General features: G+C 50.0%; 1 protein-coding gene across 1 annotated transcript; it reads right to left on the reverse strand.

Annotated features, from left to right (window-relative positions):
- Nucleotides 1-4,958: 4,958 nt before the first annotated feature.
- Nucleotides 4,959-12,975, reverse strand: LOC133360953 (profilin-2-like). Its single transcript, XM_061579842.1, has 3 exons — nt 12,530-12,975; nt 6,330-6,522; nt 4,959-5,548 (listed from the first exon to the last, which is right to left on the reverse strand). Exons 1-3 carry the CDS (start codon nt 12,650-12,652, stop codon nt 5,451-5,453), a joined length of 414 nt encoding a protein of 137 aa, XP_061435826.1. The 5' UTR covers nt 12,653-12,975; the 3' UTR covers nt 4,959-5,450.
- Nucleotides 12,976-22,168: the final 9,193 nt, after the last annotated feature.

A 22,168-nucleotide genomic window follows, 5' to 3' on the forward strand; every position in this document is an offset into this window, starting at 1 on the left:
TTTAACATTTTTCCTCCCTCTATCTGTGAAGTTGTCAGTCTCACATGTTTTTGTTTGCATATGTATCTCTCCATCCCTTCTCTCGAATTGTGAGGGTTTCCCTTTGTCAATGATTTTTTGTTCGATATCCATAATTTTTGTGCGATCAATCCCTGGACTCTGTCCACGTACCCAAGAGTGTGATTTAATGTCACTTCCATATTTATTCTGTGGATCCACGTCTGTGAGTTTCGCTGGTGTCGCGAGCACTGATTTCTCTCCCGTTTCCTTTCCAAATTTTCCCTCATTCCACAATCCCTGTCTGTATGCCTGTGTGAGAAGGAATGAGTCCTGTCCTGCCTTCTCTGCAGTTTTTGCATCGTGTTCGCCTTCGTTACCTTTTATCCAGTCAATTAGTTTCCCCCGAGGTGTGTTCGTGTTATCGATACAGCTCCCTTCCCATATGTCTCTCTGACTGTACTGCTTTGTAACAGATTGGTCGGTACGTTTAAATACGAGCTCCCCGCATCCCGTAACCCATTCAAAAATTATTCTCAATCCTAGCATCTTAGGTATGGCGGAAGTTACTTTGACATTTCTTTTCAGAGTGCATATAAAACAATTATCTCACAGAGTGTAGTCAATTTGACTCGAGCTATCTGTTATTTTCCGATTCAGAGTGCGTACCTCTAACACCATTTATCAGAGGATGCAATTGGTTTGATACGATATTATCTTAATTCCACTGTCTCTGTTTTAACCTGCTATTCTGGGGTTTAACCTTAGAGGGCGTTTTTTAGTTTTCCGCCCGTTCACAATCACCATGCAATGTTCGATCCTGATATTCTGGTTAACACGAAGTGATTCATTCCATCATCCATGCAAAACACTGTCTGCGAGAGATCCCGGACGAGCCCCCATTATGTTGTATGTGTTGGTATTATGAAATTTTGATGAAAATAATAAAAATTAATAATTTTCCGAAAAATGCGCAAATCGCATTAATTATGATAGTGTGTGTATTAATATGCATAAATTATGATAATGCATGTGATTATATGCATAAATTATGATAATCGTAGTAATTTATGCGGAGGCTTGCGATTATGTTAATGTGTGCAGTTACGATAATTTGCTTAGTTTCGTTTATCCAGGGTTATCAATCAGGATAACACGATTATCATAGATTCATTTACCGATTATCCTAGTGTGTGTTATAATATTTTAGGTCTCCATTTTCATATCTCATCACAGGATACAGTTGTCAAGAATAAGACAGTTTTGCATGGACTTGGAAGGAACACTCGATATGCTTCTGGATTACAATTTTATTCTAACAAGCACGTGACATTCTATCATGCAGGTCAAACATGCGTCAATAATTCATGGGCAAGATTATGCAATTAACTAATATGAACGACAAAAACTTATGCAGTTGTGACATTATGCAATTATGCAATATGAATAACGAAAACTCTTATGCATTTGACTAAAATGAATGAATAAACACTTATGCATTTAGCTAAATTGAATAACTAAAAATTCTTATGCATTTGCGATATTATGCATTAACTAATATGAATAACCAAAACTCTTATGCAATTACGAGATTATGCATTTGACTAAAATGAATGAATAAACACTTATGCATTTAACGAACTGAATGACTAAAAATTCTTATGCATTTGCGATATTATGCATTAACTAATATGAATAACCAAACTCTTATGCAATTACGAGATTATGCATTTGACTAAAATGAATGAATAAACACTTATGCATTTAACGAACTGAATGACTAAAAACACTTCTATCAATTGTAACCTCTACTTTTCTACCAGGCATCATTAGTTCGCCCATGTATTGATCACAATCGGCGACTGGTCGAGTTTGAAAACAAGCATGACACACTTCATATGGCGGTAATAAAAAGCACTTATTGTATCCCAGAGGCGAAAGTATATGTCAATAGATTCATCGGCAAGTCTAAAATCCTTTTTAACGGAATGTTTGATACAATGGTGGGTGAGGGCGTGTGGGCGCGAGAGCGAATCTGGCTCTGTTGTAATTAATTCTTCGGCGAGACTCTGGGACAAAGGAAACTGGTTTGACAAGATATTCTCTCTCTGTGTTCGGTCGATTCGTAATGAGGATTCCGAGAGTTTGAGTTTGCCTCGACGAGTCTATTGATCGCCTATGTGATGAGCGGAACAAGGGAAAGACACGGTAACAACTTTACTCTTATAACCGACGGACTCTTAATCACTCGATGGGCCGCGATTCCGCATGGCCAGCTGATGGTTCATGTAGTTGATAATCAGTCTTCTGATAATTGACTAGGGTTGATACGATGGTAAGGGTGAACTAGATGGGATAGTCTCACAGGTGAGTGGGGCGTCAATGCGTGCGTGTGTGGGTCTATTGGTGGGGGAAGTTGTGGGTACGAACGACTTTCGGAGAAGGACCCTCTGGCTTGCGCAGCTGCGGTGAGAGGGTGAGCGGCTCGCTTTCCGACTCCTTTCTTGGCTGACCCCGTACGATGACTGACGCGCGGCCACGCTCGTTTGCGTGGTCAGGCGATGCACCTCGGCGTGGCGACACGGCAGGGGAGCTGGACTCGTACACTCGTGTGCGGCAGGCGATGCACCTCGGCGTGGTGACACGGCAAGGGCGCCTGGCTCGTACACTCGTGCGCGGCAGGCGATGCCTCGGCACCGCGCGATCCTCGTCCTTCTGGATGACGAAAAGCTTCTTCGTTGGCGGCGACGAGGAGAGATGGTTGTCGCCCTGGAGAACTCTGGTGGGGCCTTAGCCCGGAGACGAGATGAGATGTAGGCCGGAGCTCGTGAAGATCTGTGGTGGAGCCGAAGATGGGCTCGTAGCCCGGATGATATGTGTGTTGGAGCCGAAGCCCGGACGATATGTGATGGGGGCCAGAGCCCCTGACGAACTGTGATGGAGGCCAAAGCCCCTGTCGATCTGAGTTGTATGGATTTTCCTTCGGTTTATATCGGAAATTCCACTCGGCTTCCCGAGTTGTTCAAAAGCTGTGTCATAAAACCTTCCTGTGGGGGTGGACCATCTGCGTCCGTGTGTGTGTCCGTCCGTGTGTTTCGCGTGCGTGTTTGTCCGTGTGTTTCGCGTGCGTGTTTGTCCGTGTTGTGGGGAGACAAAGGCGGTTGTTTCCACGGTGGGAGCACCCGGCGCATGCGCTTATTTATTCGAAGACGTGTTAATTTCCTTTGAGCCATTGCCCCCTTTATGGGTGTCATTTCCTAGCTTTGTGCCTGCGTGTGGAGATCCTCTCGGAAAGACAAAGGCGGCCGTGTTGCTCGCTTCCCATGGGTTGTTGTGTTTGGTTAATTTTGAGAGCCTTCTCCGCCCTTGATTCCTCTTCTACTTTAATTCCGTACTTATTATTTGACTTCTTGTGATCATTTAATCTGATATCCCGGCTAGGAATTTTGTTTTGGAGCGAAATCGATGCCATAATTATTATTTGATGCTTCGGCCCGGCCGTGTAGATATTCTTTAAAGGTAAATAATGTCAGTATTTATTAACAATGATGGGTCGCGATTCTGGTTCAGATTGTCGTCTGGTTTTCAATTGGAGTGAGGATGGATACTGTTTGCTTAATCTTTATGGTTAAGTTGGTAACTTGTGTATTTAACATGGTTCAAAGACCCATCTGTGCTTTTTGTCGTCGATGCTGTTTCTTTGTTAAGAATATAATTATCTCTTCCTCCGTGTCTCCTGGTTCTGCAACCCCCCGCCTGCAATTCCCCCCCTCCCTTGTTCCTCTTGTGTGAATTTAGGGGAGTTTTTTTTTTATTACCTTATTGCCCCCCCTTTCATGTCCTCTCTCCTTTGAAATGAGGTATGCGCGCATCTGTGGAAGTGTGGGGGCCTCTGTGGAAGTGTGGGGGCGTGTTCGTTCCCACGTGGCCGCGTCTATTAAAAAAAACGATATTATCTATGTTGGCAGAATAATTCTTAAAAAAAAAATAATATTAAAAAAAAATAAAAAGGGGGTACATACACAACAGACCCCCAGGAACAGGTTTTGCAGGTTTCCAGAGTATTTATGTGAGTTATTGGGGGAGAGGAAATCCCCCAGGCCAGAAAACATCATGGGGCAAGTGGGGGATGACCCTGCTGGGGCTGCGGTGCCTCATATATTGTAGTAAGTTGTAACCCCCTGTGAGTGGCTGGCTGAGGTGCCATCTGTTGAGGAAGTAATGAAGCCGATCCAGAGTCTGAGACCAGGAAAAGTTCCGGGCAGAGATGATCTCCCAAGTGAACTGCTGAGGGAAGGTGGTGTTTGTTTGCAGACTGACCTATATGACATCACAATAACAGTCTGGACCACTGGACGGGTTCTGCACGAATGCCCTGGTGGTCCCCCTCTTCAAGCAGATGTGTAGGAAATTCCAACAAAACCTACATCACTGCTTTGTTGACCTGGTCAAGGCCTATAATACCATCAATAGGTCTGGGCTCTGGGTTGTTCTTAATGCTTTCGGCGTCCCTGACTCTCTACTCACAATCATTAAGGACCTTCATGATGGTGGGCAGATCCAGATAAAGCTACGAGCCCAGAAGTTGGAGCCATTCCCTGTTCATCTTGGGGTGCGACAGGGATGTCCTCTGGCTCCCACATTATTTAACATCTTTTTCGATCACGTGGTTTGAGAAGCATTCAATGGCTGTACTGGAGGAATTTCCATCTGGTACAAATACAATGGGAGGCTGATCGATGCGAGGGATGGCTCCCTTTGGGTCAACCACGTTATGTATGCCGATGGTCTGGTGATTGCTGCTCATTCAGAGGAGGAGTCGGAGCCGCTGCTGCTGAACCTGCCACTAAGAGGTGGGGCCTTACCATCAGCCCCACCAAAACTAAGCACCTGCCTGGGTATTTTATGTCATTAACCACACCACACACACCATACACGGCACCACACAGGGAATCATTCAATCACGACTGTATGCATTTATTTTCATTGGCATTCATGAGTAATAGGGCAAAGATTGTGATGATGATTCTGTGATGATTATAATGATGATTCTGTGATCATGATGATTCCGTGACGATGGTAAGAGTCTTGGTGGAGGTGGTGGAGGCGGTGATGGTAGTGGTGATGGTGATGGTAGTAGTAGTGGTGGTGAAGGTGATGGTAGTGGTGGTGGTGATAGTAGTGGTGGTGAAGGTGATGGTAGTGGTGGTGGTGATGGTAGTGGTGGTGATGGTAGTGGTGGTGGTGATGGTAGTGGTGGTGCAGCTAGTGGAGGTGGTGGTGGTGATGGTAGTGGTGGTGGTGATAGTAGTGGTGGTGAAGGTGATGGTAGTGGTGGTGGTGATGGTAGTGGTGGTGATGGTAGTGGTGGTGGTGATGGTAGTGGTGGTGCAGCTAGTGGAGGTGGTGGTGGTGGCGGGCGGCTTGGCTCGACATAGGCATCATCAGCAGTATCAGTAGCCGTTATCTCGGAGGTACCGCGCCACCTTGAACGCCTCCGTGTTGATCTCTCCGCCGTGCACCCCATCCTTGCCCACCGCCACCACCAGCGCTACGGGGGGGGGCAGGGGGAGAGAAGAGGGCACGACCAGTCGCGTCATCAGCAGTAGCAACATCATTCTGGTCTCATCCCAATCTCCACCACCACCACCACCTCTAATCTGACCAACTCGACCGCCACCACCTTCACCAACACTACCTCCATCACCACCTACACCAACCCAACCATCATGATGATCGTCACCACCACCTCCACCACCTCCACCACCATCACCACCTCCAACACCTCCACCACTAGCACCACCATCGAGAAAGACCCCCGTCCCCACCTATAGCCTTAACAGACTGTTAGCGAGCAGCACCTATGAAGGCTGGCAAGGTCCACCAGTGGGTGGGTCGCCAGCACCACGCCCGACCGCCTTTGTTTCCCGAGTAGCGATGTTTACTACACACCGCTACACCAGATACTCATTTGAGGCTGAGTCGACCTAGGGGAGGCCCAACACCGGTTCACATATTCGTCACTGGTGTCGGCCGTGGGCGGAAATTGAACTCGGGTCGCTGGACTCCTAGCGCAGTGCTAACCACTACACGACCGCTCACCACCACCACTACCGCCACTACCACTACCTCCACCACTACCTCCACCACCACTACCACCACTACCACCACCACCACCATTACTACCACTACCACTACCTCCACCACCACCATTACTACCACTACCACTACCTCCACCACCACCACCACCACCACAATTTCCACCACAACCACCAGCACCACCATCTCCACTTCCACCACCACCACCACCACGACCAGCCAGCCAGCCTGACCTTTGGAGGCGGACGCGATGCTGATGTTGAGCGTGGGCTCCCCCGCGACGCTCTTGGTCTTGAGGTCCATAGTCCAGTCGTCGGCCAGGTTCAGCTGGTCCCTGAGCACCGAGCACTTGGCCCCGCCCAGGGTCAGCCCGTTGATGAAGAACTTCTGCCGGTCCTTGCCCAGGATCACGTCCAGCTCGGCCGCCTTCAAGAGACAAAGTCACGGGCGAAAAAGGTCACCACCACCGCCCCGGCTTGTCCACACAGATAAAGGTCCCCCAGGTAGCCCACACAGATAAAGGTCCCCCAGGGGCCACACAGATAAAGGTCCCCCAGGTGGTCACACAGATAAAGGTACCACGCACAGACAAAGGTATCCCGTGTAGCCGTTACAGACTGAAGGGGCAAGTGCTGTTAGAGAGTAGCAGTGCCTATGGTTGGCACTGTGACTCATGAGGAGGTGGGTTGCCAGCACCACCCCCGGCCGCCTTTGTCTCCCGGGTGGCAAATGTTCGTACAACATCTCACCAGGTACTCATTTGAGGCTAAATCGACCTAGGGTAGGCCCAGGATCAGTTTGGATAATCGTCACGGGTGGTGTTGGTGACCGAGAGCGGGAATCAAACTCGGGTCGCCAGGTTCATAGCGCAGTGCTAACCTCTACACCACCGCTCCCCACAGATATACATACACGAAGATAGATATACATTCAGATATACATACACACAGATATACACACAGATATACATACACACAGATAGATATACACACAGATATACACCCAGATATACATTCAGATATACATACACACAGATATACACACAGATATACATACACACAGATAGATATACACACAGATATACACCCAGATATACATTCAGATATACATACACACAGATACAGATATACTTACACACAGATATACACACAGATATACATACACACAGATAGATATACACACAGATATACACACAGATATACATTCAGATATACATACACATAGATACAGATATACATACACACAGATATACATTCAGATATACATACACACAGATAGATATACACACATATATACATACACACAGATATACATTCAGATATACATACACACAGATACAGATATACATACACACAGATATACATACACACAGATAGATATACACACAGATATACATATACATAGGTACAGATTCAGATATACATACACACAGATAAACATACCCACAGATATACATACACACAGATATACATTCACATGTACATACACACGTAAATATACACACAGATATACATACATATACACAAGTAGATATACACACACAACGGCACAGATCTCCCGTTTAGATAGACTGTTGGGGAAAATGTTGTTAGCGAGCAGCACCTATGAAGGCCGGCACAGGACACGAGGGGGTGGGTGACCAGCACCACGCCCGGCCGCCTTTATCTCACGATGAGCAGTCGGTCCTTAGGGCTGCAGTGAGACCACGGGGTTCGGACAGAGGCGCTCTCTCTCTCTGTGTGTGGCCTTTTAGCGCCGGATTTTTTGTCTTCCAGGAACCTTTTGGTCCGCAGTAGCGACGCGACTAAGGTGGGTGGATAGTGGGTGGGTGGGTGAGTAGGTGGGTGGGTGAGTTGGTGGGTGAATGGGTGCGGGGGTGAGTAGTTGGGTGAGTGAGCGGGTGAGTGGGTGGGTGAGTCGGTGGATAAGTGAGTGGGTTGGTGAATGTATGAGTGGGTAGGTGAGTGAGTGGATGCGTGGGTGGCTGGTTGGATGAGTGGGTGAGTGAGTGAGTTGTTGGATGGATGAGTGGGTGAGCGGGTGGGTGAGTGGGTTGGTGGATGGATGAGTAGTTGGATGATTGGTTGGTTCCCTACCTCCCATAGCTAAACCCCCAAACACAGTGGAACTACAGCTATCGGCCCACAAAGGACAGCTGCTCAAAGAAAATGGCGGCTTATCGTCGTCATCGTGTGTGAATGTGTAGCGGCAGCCACAGAACTCGCGTGATTCTACAGACTCACAGAACCGCATAAAGACCCACACAGATCCTGAGACGTATATGGAACCATAGGGACCCACAGAGACCAAGATAAACCATAGAGACCCATATTCATAGAGACCCATACTTAAACTGAGCTATTCATTTTACTTTACTAGGTAAGAACCCACAGAGCTACGTAGCTGTTTCTCAGAAGCGACCTGGCCACCACCAATGATGGCTCGACGAAGTGGCGGCTTAGCACGTGAACGTTCATAGCAGCAGCCAAACACTCGAAGCGCGTGGCGATGTTGATTCCAAATGTGGAGGGAAAAAACGGGAGGACCCTGGAGAAAAATCCACCCAACCACAGGGAGAGAGAGAGAGACGCAAACTCCAAATATGCAGCAGCAGCAGCAGGCATCGCCAGGGTCCGGGATCGAACACACGACCTCCTGCAGACCAGGCGAGGTAGTCAACATCTCTTAGCCCACCATGTCAGGATGCTCCTGAGCACGAGCCACGGAAGATGGCGAGGCGATGGTGCCGATGGTTACACGAGCAGGATCACGTTTGACAATCATCTAATAATACTCTTATATAAGCGCACAACTTCATCTGTCTGTGATGACCGCTGCACTTTCCGTCGTTTTCATGCAGGGGGCGCTGCAAACCTACGCGCCCCCTGCATGAACGACGGAGGCGCAGGGACAGACGATCGATTACGTTGGAATCGATCAGCAGACGGCGGTCTTCTCGCACGGCCAGCAGCTCTATGTCGCCTTATCTCGAACAGGTGAAAGTCCGCATCGAACCGAACCCCCAGCAAGGCCATCTACTTAACGACGAGAGGAAATTCACACGAAATGTCCTTTTCAATGAAGTCTTCCAGATGTAAAATGATATAAGCTTTAATGAAGAAATGTAATTATCTAATTCAAAACATAATACAATTGGAAGATGTTTCATTTTAAAACTTCAAAACGGACTTTCCTGGCCGAAGTCCGTAAATAGTTAACATTTTAAGAATATTTGTCTTAAACACGCTAACGAGGTTTGCAACATCCGATTAGTACGGTTGGACACGTACGGTGCGAAAGAAGTTCAACACACATCCATCATACTTACAGCACACGTACATACAACATGCATACAGAATGGCATGCAACAAACACACAACATGCAAACAACACCGTCTCTGTGTGTGTGGCCTTAAAGCGCCACTGGGGAGACAAAGGCGGCCGGGCGTGGTGCTGGCCACCCACCCCCTCGTGTACCACAGTGCCGGCCTTCATAGGTGCTCGCTAACAGCACTTGCCCCAACAGTCTGTTAAGGCTACACGGGGGATATTTGTCTTGGGGGCCTTACATTGGAAAATATATCAGAGATGACGTTTCGGGCAATGGGCCTTCTTCTTCATCCCAAATAATCCTTTCACATACCACTTACATGGAACTGTGTGAGCCGTTCAAGGGCCATTGCCTGAAACGTCGCCTATTGTATACGTCTCCTCTCACAAAGACAAAGATTCCCCGTATAGCATTTAAAGACTGTTGGAGAAAGTGCTGTTAGCGAGTACCTATCATAGCACACGATGGGGAGGGTGGCCAGCACCACGCTCGACCGCCTTTGTCTCCCTAGTGGCGATGTTTACTACACACCGCCACCAGGTACTCATTTGAGGCTGAGTCGACCTAAAGGAGGTCCAGGACCGGTTCAGATAATCGTCACTGCTGGTGTTGGCCGTGAGCGGGAATCGAACTCGGGTGGGCAGGTTCGTAGCGCAGCGTAGCGCTAACCACTACACTACCGCTCCCTATACAGACAGGGACACGTAGAGATGGACACACAAAGACACAAACACATACGGACACACACATAGACACACACAGACACACACAGATACACACAGACACACACAGACACACACACAGACACACATGAACAGACACGCACACACAGACGGACACGCACAAACATACACAGACACATACACACAGATACACACAGACACATACACAGGCACACGCACAGACACAAACACAGACACACACAGAGACAAACACAGACACACGGAGGGTGGGGGTGTGAGAGTCTGGAGGCGTTTGCCGTGTGACGCCCACAAAGACACACACACAGACACACACACACATAAGTGGCGGTGACGTCACCACGGCGCTTGTGCCAGGCTAGGTGCACATTGAGGCCACGTGAAGTGTCGAACGCCCGCTAGCAGGAGGTCACGGGGCAGACCCAGGTGCCACGGATCGACTGACTGAGATGACCGAGATGACTGGCTGATGCACCACCTGTACCCCCATCTGTGCCAACTGCTGTGCTTTAACCACCCGGCCCTCCGCTCGTTGTTGTGAGCGTCGCTCCTCCGCCCTCTGTTGTTGTTGGATGGCGACTGCCTCCAACTGCCCAGCAGCGTCTTTCACGAGCCTCCTCCACAGAGGCCGATCTTGACACCGCTGGTACCAGTCATCGGCAAGTCCACTCAGCTCCACATCCTCCTGTACCACATCACTCCATCTCTTCTCTAGCCCGTGCCGCGCCCGTTTAGCCCCCTCTATCCGGCCAAACTAAATCTGTTGAGGCATGCGGTGGCTGAGAATGCGGGCGACATGACCCAGCCAACGCAGCCTTGCCTGCTGGAAGAGCTCACCGATGGGACTTTGTTCAGATCTCACACAATCCAGCCTGGTTAAACCCAGGATGGATCGTTGGCAGGCCAGCCTAAATGTTTCTAACCGGCGAAGATGTTCCATTAGGGGGGTCCAGGTTTCGCAAGCGGAGAGAAGGGAGGGAATGACTGTGGCCGAGAAGACCCGAAGCTTCGTGTGGAGCGACAGACCAGGTAGCTTCCACACGGCGTTACGCAACCGATGAAAATATATTGCCGCTCGACTATCGGAGTGAGATCTCTGCTGTCAAACCGGACATGTCATGAGCACACTGCCCAGGTATGGGGAACTCTCCACTTAACACAACTGCCCCATCACCAATTGGGAGTTGTGGGGGTGGAATGTTTGATGGTACAAAATACCCAGGCAGGTGCTTAGTTTTGGTGGCACGCTCCAGGTTCAGCAGCAGCGCCTCCAAATCCTCCTCTGAGTGAGCAGCAATTACCAGATCATCAGCATACATAACATGGTTGACCAATAAGGAGCCATCCCTTGACTGCACCCGGGCATCGATCAGCCTCCCGTTGTATCTGAACCAGATGGAAATTCCTCCAGTACAGCCATCGAAGGCTTCACGAACTACGTGGTCGAAATAGACACACACACAGACACAAACAGACACGCACACACAGATTCACACATATAATTACACACAGATACAAAGACAAAGATCGCCTATATAGCCTTAACAGACTGTAGGGGCAAGTGCTGTTAGCGAGCACTTATGAAGGCCCGAACGGTACACGAGGGGGTGGGTGGCCAACACCACGCCCGGCCGCCTTTGTCTCCCCAGTGGCGATGTTTACACATCGCACTAGGTACTTATTTGAGGCTGAGTCGACCTAGGGGAGGCCCAGGACCGGTTCAGATAATAATCGTCACTGCTGGTGTTGGCCGTGAGCGGGAATCGAACCCGGGTCGCCGGGTTCATAGCGCAACGTAGCGCTAACCGCTACACTACCACTCCCCAGACACACACACAGACACACACACACACATACACGCACACACAGACACACATACACAGACACACACAGACAGACACACACAAAGACACACACACAGACACACACACACACACAGACAGACACACAGACACAGACACACACACAGACACACACACAGACACACACAGACACACACACAGACACACACAGACACACACACAGACAGACACACACAGACACACACAAAGACACACACAGACACACACACAGACACACACATAGACACACACACATAGACACACACACACAGACACACACACAGACAGACACACACACAGACACACACACAGACAGACACACAGACAGACACACACAGACACACACACACACAGACACACACACACAGACACACACACACAGACAGACACACACATAGACACACACACACAGACACACACACATACACACACACACAGACAGACACACACAGACACACACAGACACACACACAGACACACACACACACACACAGACACACACAACACACAGCCACACAGACAGACACACACAGACACACGTGTGTGTGTGTGAGAGTCACCGTGATATTTGCGAGGAGTTTGCCGTGTGACGCCCACACGCTTTTGGTGGCGATGCCCACGACGGCGGCGTCCGTGAACTTGCCCATCGCCATGAGGTTCTCCACGTAGCTGTTCCACGACATCGTCCGCTCGACAAGTTCGCTCGCCCGAAGATCGAGGTTCTATCGATGTATCGAGTGAATTTTTTTCGAAGTAAACGATGCGCCCGTTTGTCGTGTGCCGAAAATCGATTTCAGGGGCAGATTTGCTTTTTTTTTTTACGAAAAAATGTGAAGTCTGTTTAAAAATAGTTTTGCTGGGTTGAGTCGACGACGATGATGGTGGTGATGGTGGTGGGTTGGTGATGGTGGTGGGTTGGTGATGGTGGTGGTGGGTTTGGTGATCGAATGGGCTCAGCTCACACGCGAAGCTCAATTAGCCCGTCCGAGCGAGTGGCGACACGGGGAAGGAAGTACCCCGACTACTTATACGGCTGCGTGTGCGCGCGTGTGTGTGTGTCTGTGTGTGCGTGTGTGTCTGTGTGTGCGACTGTGCGCGTGTGTGTGCGTGTGTCTGTGCGTGTGTGTCTGTGTCTGTGCGTGCGTGTGTGCGTGCGTGTGTGCGTGTGTGTGTGCGTGTGTGCGTGTGTGTGCCTGTGTGTGTCTGTGTGTGTGTGTGCCTGTGTGTGTCTGTGTGTGTGCCTGTGTGTGTGTCTGTGCGTGTGTGTCTGTGTGTGCGTGTGCGCGTGTGTGTGTGCGTGTCTGTGCGTGTGTTTGTGTGTGTGTCTGTGTGTGTGTCTGTGCGTGTGTGTGCGTGTCTGTGTGTGTGTCTGTGCGTATGTGTGCGTGTGTGCCTGTGTGCGTGTGTGTGTGCGTGTCTGTGCGCATACTACGCACACGCAAGCACACAAACATACATCTACTAAGATATACACACAGAGACACACACACAGAGACACACAAAACATCTACAAAGATATACACACAAATATACATCTCCAAAGACATACACGTACACACAGAGACACAGTCACACACACACAGAGACACACACAGCCACACACAGACACACAGAGACACACACATACAGACACACACAGACACACACAGACAAACACACAGACACACAGAGACACTGACACAGAAACACACAGACACAAAGAGACACAGAGACACACACAGACACAGAGAGAGACACACAAATACATCTACAAAGACAGACACACAGACACACAGATACACACACACAGAGACACACAAATACATCTACAAAGAAACACACACAGACACAAAGATACACACACACAGAGACACACAAATACATCTACAAAGACACACACACAGACACACACAGATAAAGACAAATATGCCCTGTATAGCCTTAACATACTGTTGGGGCAAGTGTTGTTAGCGAGTAACACCTATGAAGGCCGGCACTGTGGCACACGAGGGGGTGGGTGGCCAGCACCACGCCCGGCCGCCTTTGTCTCCCCAGTGGCGATGCCTTTACACACAGGCACCAGGTGATCATTATGGGGGACGGTGGTGGTCGGGTCATCGGTGGTGGCCGGCTCATTGGCCGGGGGTTTGCAGTGGATAGACCATGGGCTGCAGTTGTGAGTTCGCGTGCGCTACAAGAGAGATACACAAAGGTAGCGACAAAGCTGTCCCGGGTAGCCTACACAGGGGCAAGTGGGGCGGGGGGAGGGGGGTGACCCTGCCATACTTGGACATCTGTGGGTCTCTGTGTGAGTGAGTCTATGGGTCTCTGTGTGAGTGAATCTATGGATGTCTGTGTGAGTGAATCTACGGGTCTCTATGCGAGTGAGTCTATGGGTCTCTGCGTGAGTGAGTCTATGGGTCTCTGTGTGAGTGAGTCTATGTGTCTCTGTGTGAGTGAGTCTATGGGTCTCTGTGTGAGTGAGTCTATGGGTGTCTGTGTGAGTGAGTTTATGGGTCTCTGTGTGAGTGAGTCTATGGGTGTCTGTGTGAGTGAGTCTATGGGTCTCTGTGTGAGTGAGTTTATGGGTCTCTGTGTGAGTGAGTCTATGGGTCTCTGTGTGAGTGAGTCTATGGGTCTCTGTGTGAGTGAGTCTATGAGTCTCTGTGTGGGTGAATCTATGGGTCTCTGTGTGGGTGAATCTATGGGTCTCTGTGGAGTCTCTGGGTCTGTGTGAGTGAGTCGATAGTTCTCTGTGTGAGTGAGTCTATGGGTCTCTATGTGAGTCAGTCTATGTGTCTCTGTGTGAGTGAGTCTATGTGTCTCTGTGTGAGTGAGTCTATGTGTCTCTGTGTGAGTGAGTTTATGGGTCTCTGTGTGTGAGTCTATGGGTGTCTGTGTGAGTGAGTCTATGGGTCTCTGTGTGAGTGAGTCTATGGGTTTCTGTGTGAGTTGGTCTATGAGTCTCTGTGTGAGTGAGTCTATGAGTCTCTGTGTGAGTGAGTCTATGTGTCTCTGTGTGAGTGAGTCTATGGGTCTCTGTGTGAGTGAGTCTATGGGTCTCTGTGTGAGTGAGTCTATGAGTCTCTGTGTGGGTGAATCTATGGGTCTCTGTGGAGTCTCTGGGTCTGTGTGAGTGAGTCGATAGTTCTCTGTGTGAGTGAGTCTATGGGTCTCTGTGTGAGTGAGTCTATGAGTCTCTGTGTGAGTGAGTCTATGTGTCTCTGTGCGAGTGAGTCTATGGGTCTCTGTGTGAGTGAGTCTATGGGTCTCTATGTGAGTCAGTCTATGGATCTCTGTGTGAGTGAGTTTATTAATCTCTGTGGAATGAGTCTATGGGTCTCTGTGTAATGAGTCTATGAGTCTCTGTGTGAGTGAGTCTATGTGTCTCTGTGTGAGTGAGTCTATGGGTCTCTGTGTGAGTGAGTCTATGGGTCTCTGTGTGAGTGAGTCTATGAGTCTCTGTGTGGGTGAATCTATGGGTCTCTGTGGAGTCTCTGGGTCTGTGTGAGTGAGTCGATAGTTCTCTGTGTGAGTGAGTCTATGGGTCTCTGTGTGAGTGAGTCTATGAGTCTCTGTGTGAGTGAGTCTATGTGTCTCTGTGTGAGTGAGTCTATGGGTCTCTGTGTGAGTGAGTCTATGGGTCTCTATGTGAGTCAGTCTATGGATCTCTGTGTGAGTGAGTTTATTAATCTCTGTGGAATGAGTCTATGGGTCTCCATGTAAGTGAGTCTGTGGGTCTCGGTGTGAGTGAGTCTATGGGGGTGTGTGAGTGAGTGTATGGGTCTGTGTGAGTGAGTCTATGGGTTTCTGTGTGAGTGACTCGATGGGTCTGTGTGAGTGAGTCTATGGGCCTCTGTGGAGTGAGTCTGTGGGTCTCTATGTGAGTGAGTCTATGGGTCTGTGTGAGTGAGTCTCTGGGTCTGTGTGGTTGAGTCTATTGGTATCGGTATAAGTAAGTCTATGGGTCTCTGTGTCAGTGAGTCTATGATTCTCTGTGTGAGTGGGTCTCTGGTTCTGTGTGAGTGAGTCTATGGGTCTCTGTGTGAGTCTGTGGGTCTCTGTGTGAGTGAGTCTATGGGTCTCTGTGTGAGTGAGTCTATGGGTCTCTGTGTGAGTGAGTCTATGGGTCTCTGTGTGAGTGAGTCTATGTGTCTCTGTGTGAGTGAGTCTATGGGTCTCTGTGTGAGTGAGTCTATTGGTCTCTGTGTGAGTGAGTCTGTGGATCTCTGTGGAGTGAGTCTATGGGTCTCTGTGTGAGTAACTATGTGGGAATCTGTGTGAGTGAGTCTACGGGTCTGTATGAGTGAGTCTATGGGTATGTGTGTGAGTGAGTCTGTGGGTCTCTGTGTGAGGGAGTCTATGGGGGTGTGTGAGTGAGTCTATGGGTCTGTGTGAGTGAGTCTATGGGTTTCTGTGTGAGTGAGTCTATGGGGGTGTGTGAGTGAGTCTATGGGTCTCGGTGTGAGTGAGTCTATGGGTCTCTGTGTGAGTGAGTATATGGGTCTCGGTGTGAGTGAGTGTATGGGTATCTGTGTGAGTGAGTATATGGGTCTCTGTGTGAGTGAGTCTATGGCTCTCTGTGTGAGTCTATGGGTCTCTGTGTGAGTGAGTCTATGGGTTTCTGTGTGAGTGAGTATATGGGTCTCTGTGTGAGTGAGTCTATGGCTCTCTGTGTGAGTGAGTCTATGGTTCTCTGTGTGAGTGAGTCTATGGGTCTCTGTGTGAGTGAGTCTATGGGTCTCGGTGTGAGTGAGTATATGGGTCTCAGTGTGAGTGAGTATATGGGTCTCGGTGTGAGTGAGTATATGGGTCTCTGTGTGAGTGAGTATATGGGTCTCTGTGTGAGTGAGTCTATGGGTCTCTTTGTGAGTGAGTCGATGGGTCTCTGTGTGAGTGAGTCTGTGGGTCTCTTTGTGAGTGAGTCGATGGGTCTCTGTGTGAGTGAGTCGATGGGTCTCTGTGTGAGTGAGTATATGGGTCTCTGTGTGGTGAGTCTATGGGTCTCTGTGTGAGTGAGTCTATGGCTCTCTGCGTGAGTCTATGGGTCTCTGTGTGAGTGAGTCTATGGGTCTCTGTGTGAGTGAGTCTATGGGTCTCTGTGTGAGTGAGTCTATGGCTCTCTGTGTGAGTGAGTCTATGGTTCTCTGTGTGAGTGAGTCTATGGGTCTCTGTGTGAGTGAGTCTATGGGTCTCGGTGTGAGTGAGTATATGGGTCTCTGTGTTTGAGTATATGGGTCTCGGTGTGAGTAAGTATATGGGTCTTCTGTGTGAGTGAGTATATGGGTCTCTGTGTGAGTGAGTCTATGGGTCTCTTTGTGAGTGAGTTGATGGGTCTCTGTGTGAGTGAGTCTGTGGGTCTCTTTTTAAGTGAGTATATGGGTCTCTGTGTGGTGAGTCTATGGGTCTCTGTGTGAGTGAGTCGATGGGTCTCTGTGTGAGTGAGTCGATGGGTCTCGGTGTGAGTGAGTCTATGGGTCTCTGTGTGGTGAGTATATGGGTCTCTGTGTGAGTGAGTCTATGGGTCTCTTTGTGAGTGAGTATATGGGTCTCGGTGTGAGTGAGTGTATGGGTATCTGTGTGAGTGAGTATATGGGTCTCTGTGTGAGTGAGTCTATGGCTCTCTGCGTGAGTCTATGGGTCTCTGTGTGAGTGAGTCTATGGGTTTCTGTGTGAGTGAGTATATGGGTCTCTGTGTGAGTGAGTCTATGGCTCTCTGTGTGAGTGAGTCTATGGTTCTCTGTGTGAGTGAGTCTATGGGTCTCGGTGTGAGTGAGTATATGGGTCTCGGTGTGAGTGGGTATATGGGTCTCTGTGTGAGTGAGTATATGGGTCTCTGTGTGAGTGAGTCTATGGGTCTCTTTGTGAGTGAGTCGATGGGTCTCTGTGTGAGTGAGTCGATGGGTCTCTGTGTGAGTGAGTATATGGGTGTCTGTGTGGTGAGTCTATGGGTCTCTGTGTGAGTGAGTCTATGGCTCTCTGCGTGAGTCTATGGGTCTCTGTGTGAGTGAGTCTATGGGTCTCTGTGTGAGTGAGTATATGGGTCTCTGTGTGAGTGAGTCTATGGCTCTCTGTGTGAGTGAGTTTATGGTTCTCTGTGTGAGTGAGTCTATGGGTCTCTGTGTGAGTGAGTCTATGGGTCTCGGTGTGAGTGAGTCTATGGGTCTCTTTGTGAGTGAGTTGAAGGGTTTCTGTGTGAGTGAGTCTGTGGGTCTCTTTGTGAGTGAGTCGATGGGTCTCTGTGTGAGTGAGTCTGTGGGTCTCTTTGTAAGTGAGTATATGGGTCTCTGTGTGGTGAGTCTATGGGTCTCTGTGTGAGTGAGTCTATGGGTCTCTTTGTGAGTGAGTCGATGGGTCTCGGTGTGAGTGACTCTATGGGTCTCTGTGTGAGTGAGTCTATGGGTCTCTGTGTGAGTGAGTATATGGGTCTCTGTGTGAGTGAGTATATGGGTCTCTGTGTGATTGAGTATATGGGTCTCGGTGTGAGTAAGTATATGGGTCTCTGTGTGAGTGAGTATATGGGTCTCGGTGTGAGTGAGTCTATGGGTCTCTTTGTGAGTGAGTCGATGGGTCTCTGTGTGAGTGAGTCTATGGGTCTCTGTGTGAGTGAGTCTATGGCTCTCTGTGTGAATGAGTCTATGGGTCTCTGTGTGGTGAGTCTATGGGTCTCTGTGTGATGAGTCTATGGGTCTCTGTGTGATGAGTCTATGGGTCTCTGTGTGAGTGAGTCTATGGGGCGCGTCAGTTGAAACAAGAGACGTATGTGTGTGTACACGGGACGTGTGTGTGTGTACACGGGACGTGTGTGTGTGTGTGTGCCTGTCCGTGTGGGAGTGAGTACCGGATGTGCGAGTGTGGTGCTCGTAGGAAGCTGTGGGCGCCGCTGATAGGGCCCGCTGGAGTCGACACCGAGCTGCAACCCCAACCGCACTCACGTACACGTGTACACACACACGCGCGTGTGTGTGTGTACATGTGTGTGTGTACACGTGTGTGTGTGTGTACACGTGTACACACACACGCGCGTGTGTGTGTGTGTGTACATGTGTGTGTGTGTGTACACGCGCGCGTGTGTGTGTGTACATGTGTGTGTGTGTGTACACGCGCGTGTGTGTGTACACGTGTGTGTGTGTGTACACGCGAGTGTGTGTGTGTACATGTGTGTGTGTACACGTGTGTGTGTGTGTGTACATGTGTGTGTGTACACGTGTGTGTGTGTGTGTGTACATGTGTGTGTGTGTGTACACGCGCGTGTGTGTGTACACGTGTGTGTGTGTGTACACGCGAGTGTGTGTGTGTACATGTGTGTGTGTACACGTGTGTGTGTGTACATGTGTGTGTGTACACGCGCGTGTGTGTGTGTGTACATGTGTGTGTGTGTGTACACGCGCGTGTGTGTACACGTGTGTGTGTTTGTGTGTACACGCGCGCGTGTGTGCGTACACACGCGGGTTATACTTCGTGCTTTCGGAGTCCCTGACCCTCTGCTCACGATCATTAAGGACCTTCATGATGGTGAGCGGGCCCGGGTAAAACTACGTGGCCGGGAGTCGGAGCCATCCCCTGTTCACATTGGGGTGCGACAGGGATGCCCTCTGGCTCCCACATTATTTAACAAATTTTCGACCACGTAGTCCGTGAAGCCTTTGATGGCTGTACCAGAGGAATTTCCATCTGGTACAGATACAACGGGAGGCTGATCGATGCCCAGATGCGGTCAAGGGATGGCTCCCTATCGGTCAACTACGTTATGTATGCCGATGATCTGGTGATTGCTGCTCACACAGAGGAGGAGTTGGAGGCGCTGCTGCTGAAACTGGATCGTGCCACTAAGAGGTGGGGCCTTACCATCAGCCTCACCAAAACTAAGCACCTGCCTGGGTATTTTGTACCATCGGGCACCCCCACAACTCCCAATCGGTGATGGGGCAGTTGTGGAGAGAGTGGAGAGTTTCCCATACCTGGGCAGTGTGCTCATGACCGGCTCCGGTTTGACAGCAGCACTCAGAATCAGTCGAGCGGCATTATATTTTCATCGGTTGCGTAACGCTGTGTGGAAGCTACCTGGTCTGTCGCTCCGCACGAAGCTTCAAGTCTTCTCGGCCACGGTCATTCCCTCCCTTCTCTACGCTTGCGAAACGTGGACCCCCCTAATGGAGCATCTTCGCCGATTGGAAACATTTAGGCTGGCCTGCCTACGATCAATCCTGGGTTTAACCAGGCTGGATTGTGTGAGGAGCTCACAAATCCTTGAAAGATCTGGGCAAAGTCCCATCGGTGAGCCCTCCGACAGGCAAAGCTGCGTTGTCTGGGCTATGTAGTCCGCATGCCCAAACCACCTTTGTTCGGCCGGATCGAGGGGGCTAAGCGGGCGCGGCACGGGCTAGAGAAGAGATGGAGTGATGTGGTACAGGAGGAGTGGAGCTGAGTGGACTTGCCGATGACTGGTACCAGCGGTGTCAAGATCGGCCTCTGTGGAGGAGGCTCGTGAAGGACGCTACTGGGCAGTTGGAGGCAGTCGCCCTCCAGCAACAACGGAGGGTGGAAGAGCGACGCTCACAACAACGAGCGGAGCGCCGGGTGGCCCCGTGGCACCTGCTGGGTCTGTCCCGTGACCTCCTGCCAGCGGGCGTTCGACACTTCACGTGATCGCCTCAAGGTGCACATAGCCTGGCACAGGCGCCGTGGTGACATCACCGCCACTTAGTGGCGAATGGCGGTTGTTGTGTGTGTGCGCGTGTGTGTAGCAGGTGCTCGATTCCAGCACTTGTCCCAACAGTCTCTGAAGGCTATTTTAAACGGGACCTTTGTGTGCAACAGAGTAGGGGCACTGTGTGTGCAAGAGAGAACCTCATACAATTGAGGAACACACGCAACACACAAATACAAAGATCCCCCGTGTAGCCTTAATCAACTGTTGGGGCAAGTGCTGTTAGTAGCGAGTATCAGCACCTATGAAGGCTACCGGCACTGTGGCACACGAGGGAGTGGGTGGCCAGCACCACGCCCGGCCGCCTTTGTCTCCCTAGTGACGATGTTTACTACACACCGCTACTCCAGGTACTAATTTGAGGCTGAGTCGACCTAGGCGAGGCGCATGTCCGGTTCAGATAATCGTCACCGGTGTTGGCCTTGAGCAGGAATCGAACCCGGTCGTCAGGTTCGTAGCGCAGCCCGCTAACCGCTGCGCCACCGCTCCCCACTCACACGCACACACAAAGACAAAGATCCCCTGTATAGCCTCAACAGATTGTTGGAGCAAGTGCTGTTAGCGAGCACCTGTTACACCCACACACGCGTGTACACACACGTGTACAAACACGCACAGACACACACACGCGTGTACGCACACACGCGTGTACGCACACACACACGCGTTTACAAACACGCACAGACACACACACACACGCGTACACACATGCATTTATGCTCACACACGTGTGCGCACACACACACGTGTGCACGCACATGCGCGAACACGTGCACACGAATTACACAACGTGAATGTTGCCGACACAGCACAAATGCGTGACCAATTTCCTTGTCGAAAGGGGATGTATGTGTGTCTCTGTGTGTACGTAGTGTGTGAGTGTGTCTGCCTCGAAGTAGTCCGTGTGTGTCTTTGTCTTTTGTGTCTGGGTATGTGCACGTGGGTCTGTGCGTGTACGTGTGTGTGTCTGTCTTTAAGTGTCTGTGTGTGTCTTTGTCCTTCGTGAATGGGTCTGTGTACGCGCGTGTGTGTGTACGTGTGTCTGGTGGTGAGTGTGGGTGTCTGTGCGTGTGTCTGTAGTTATGGGAGTGGTAGTGTCGCGATTAGCGCTACGCTGCGCTACGAACCTGGCTACCCGGGCTCGATTCTCGCTCACGGCCATTACCAGTGACGATTATCTGAACCGGTCCTAGACCTTCCTTAGGTCGGCTCAGCCTCAAATGAGTACCTAGTGCGGTGTGTAAACATCGCCACTGGGGAGACAAAGGTGGCCGGGCGTGATGCTGGCCACCTACCCCCTCGTGTGCCGTGCCGGCCTTCATAGGTGCTCGCTAACAGCACTTGCCCCTACAGTCTGTTAAGATATACAGGGGATCTTTGTCTGTCTGTGTGTAGGTGTACGTGTTTGTGTTTGTGCAAATACAGGGTGATTACATTTTTTAAAACACTTATATAGGACTATCGCTTTAAATGGGAAAAGAACGGATAATACACTCTAACATGATAACAA

This window comes from Lethenteron reissneri, chromosome 70 (genome assembly GCF_015708825.2).
Source record: "Lethenteron reissneri isolate LAM-NWPU_2019-01 chromosome 70, ASM1570882v1, whole genome shotgun sequence".
NCBI classification, from domain to species: domain Eukaryota; kingdom Metazoa; phylum Chordata; class Hyperoartia; order Petromyzontiformes; family Petromyzontidae; genus Lethenteron; species Lethenteron reissneri.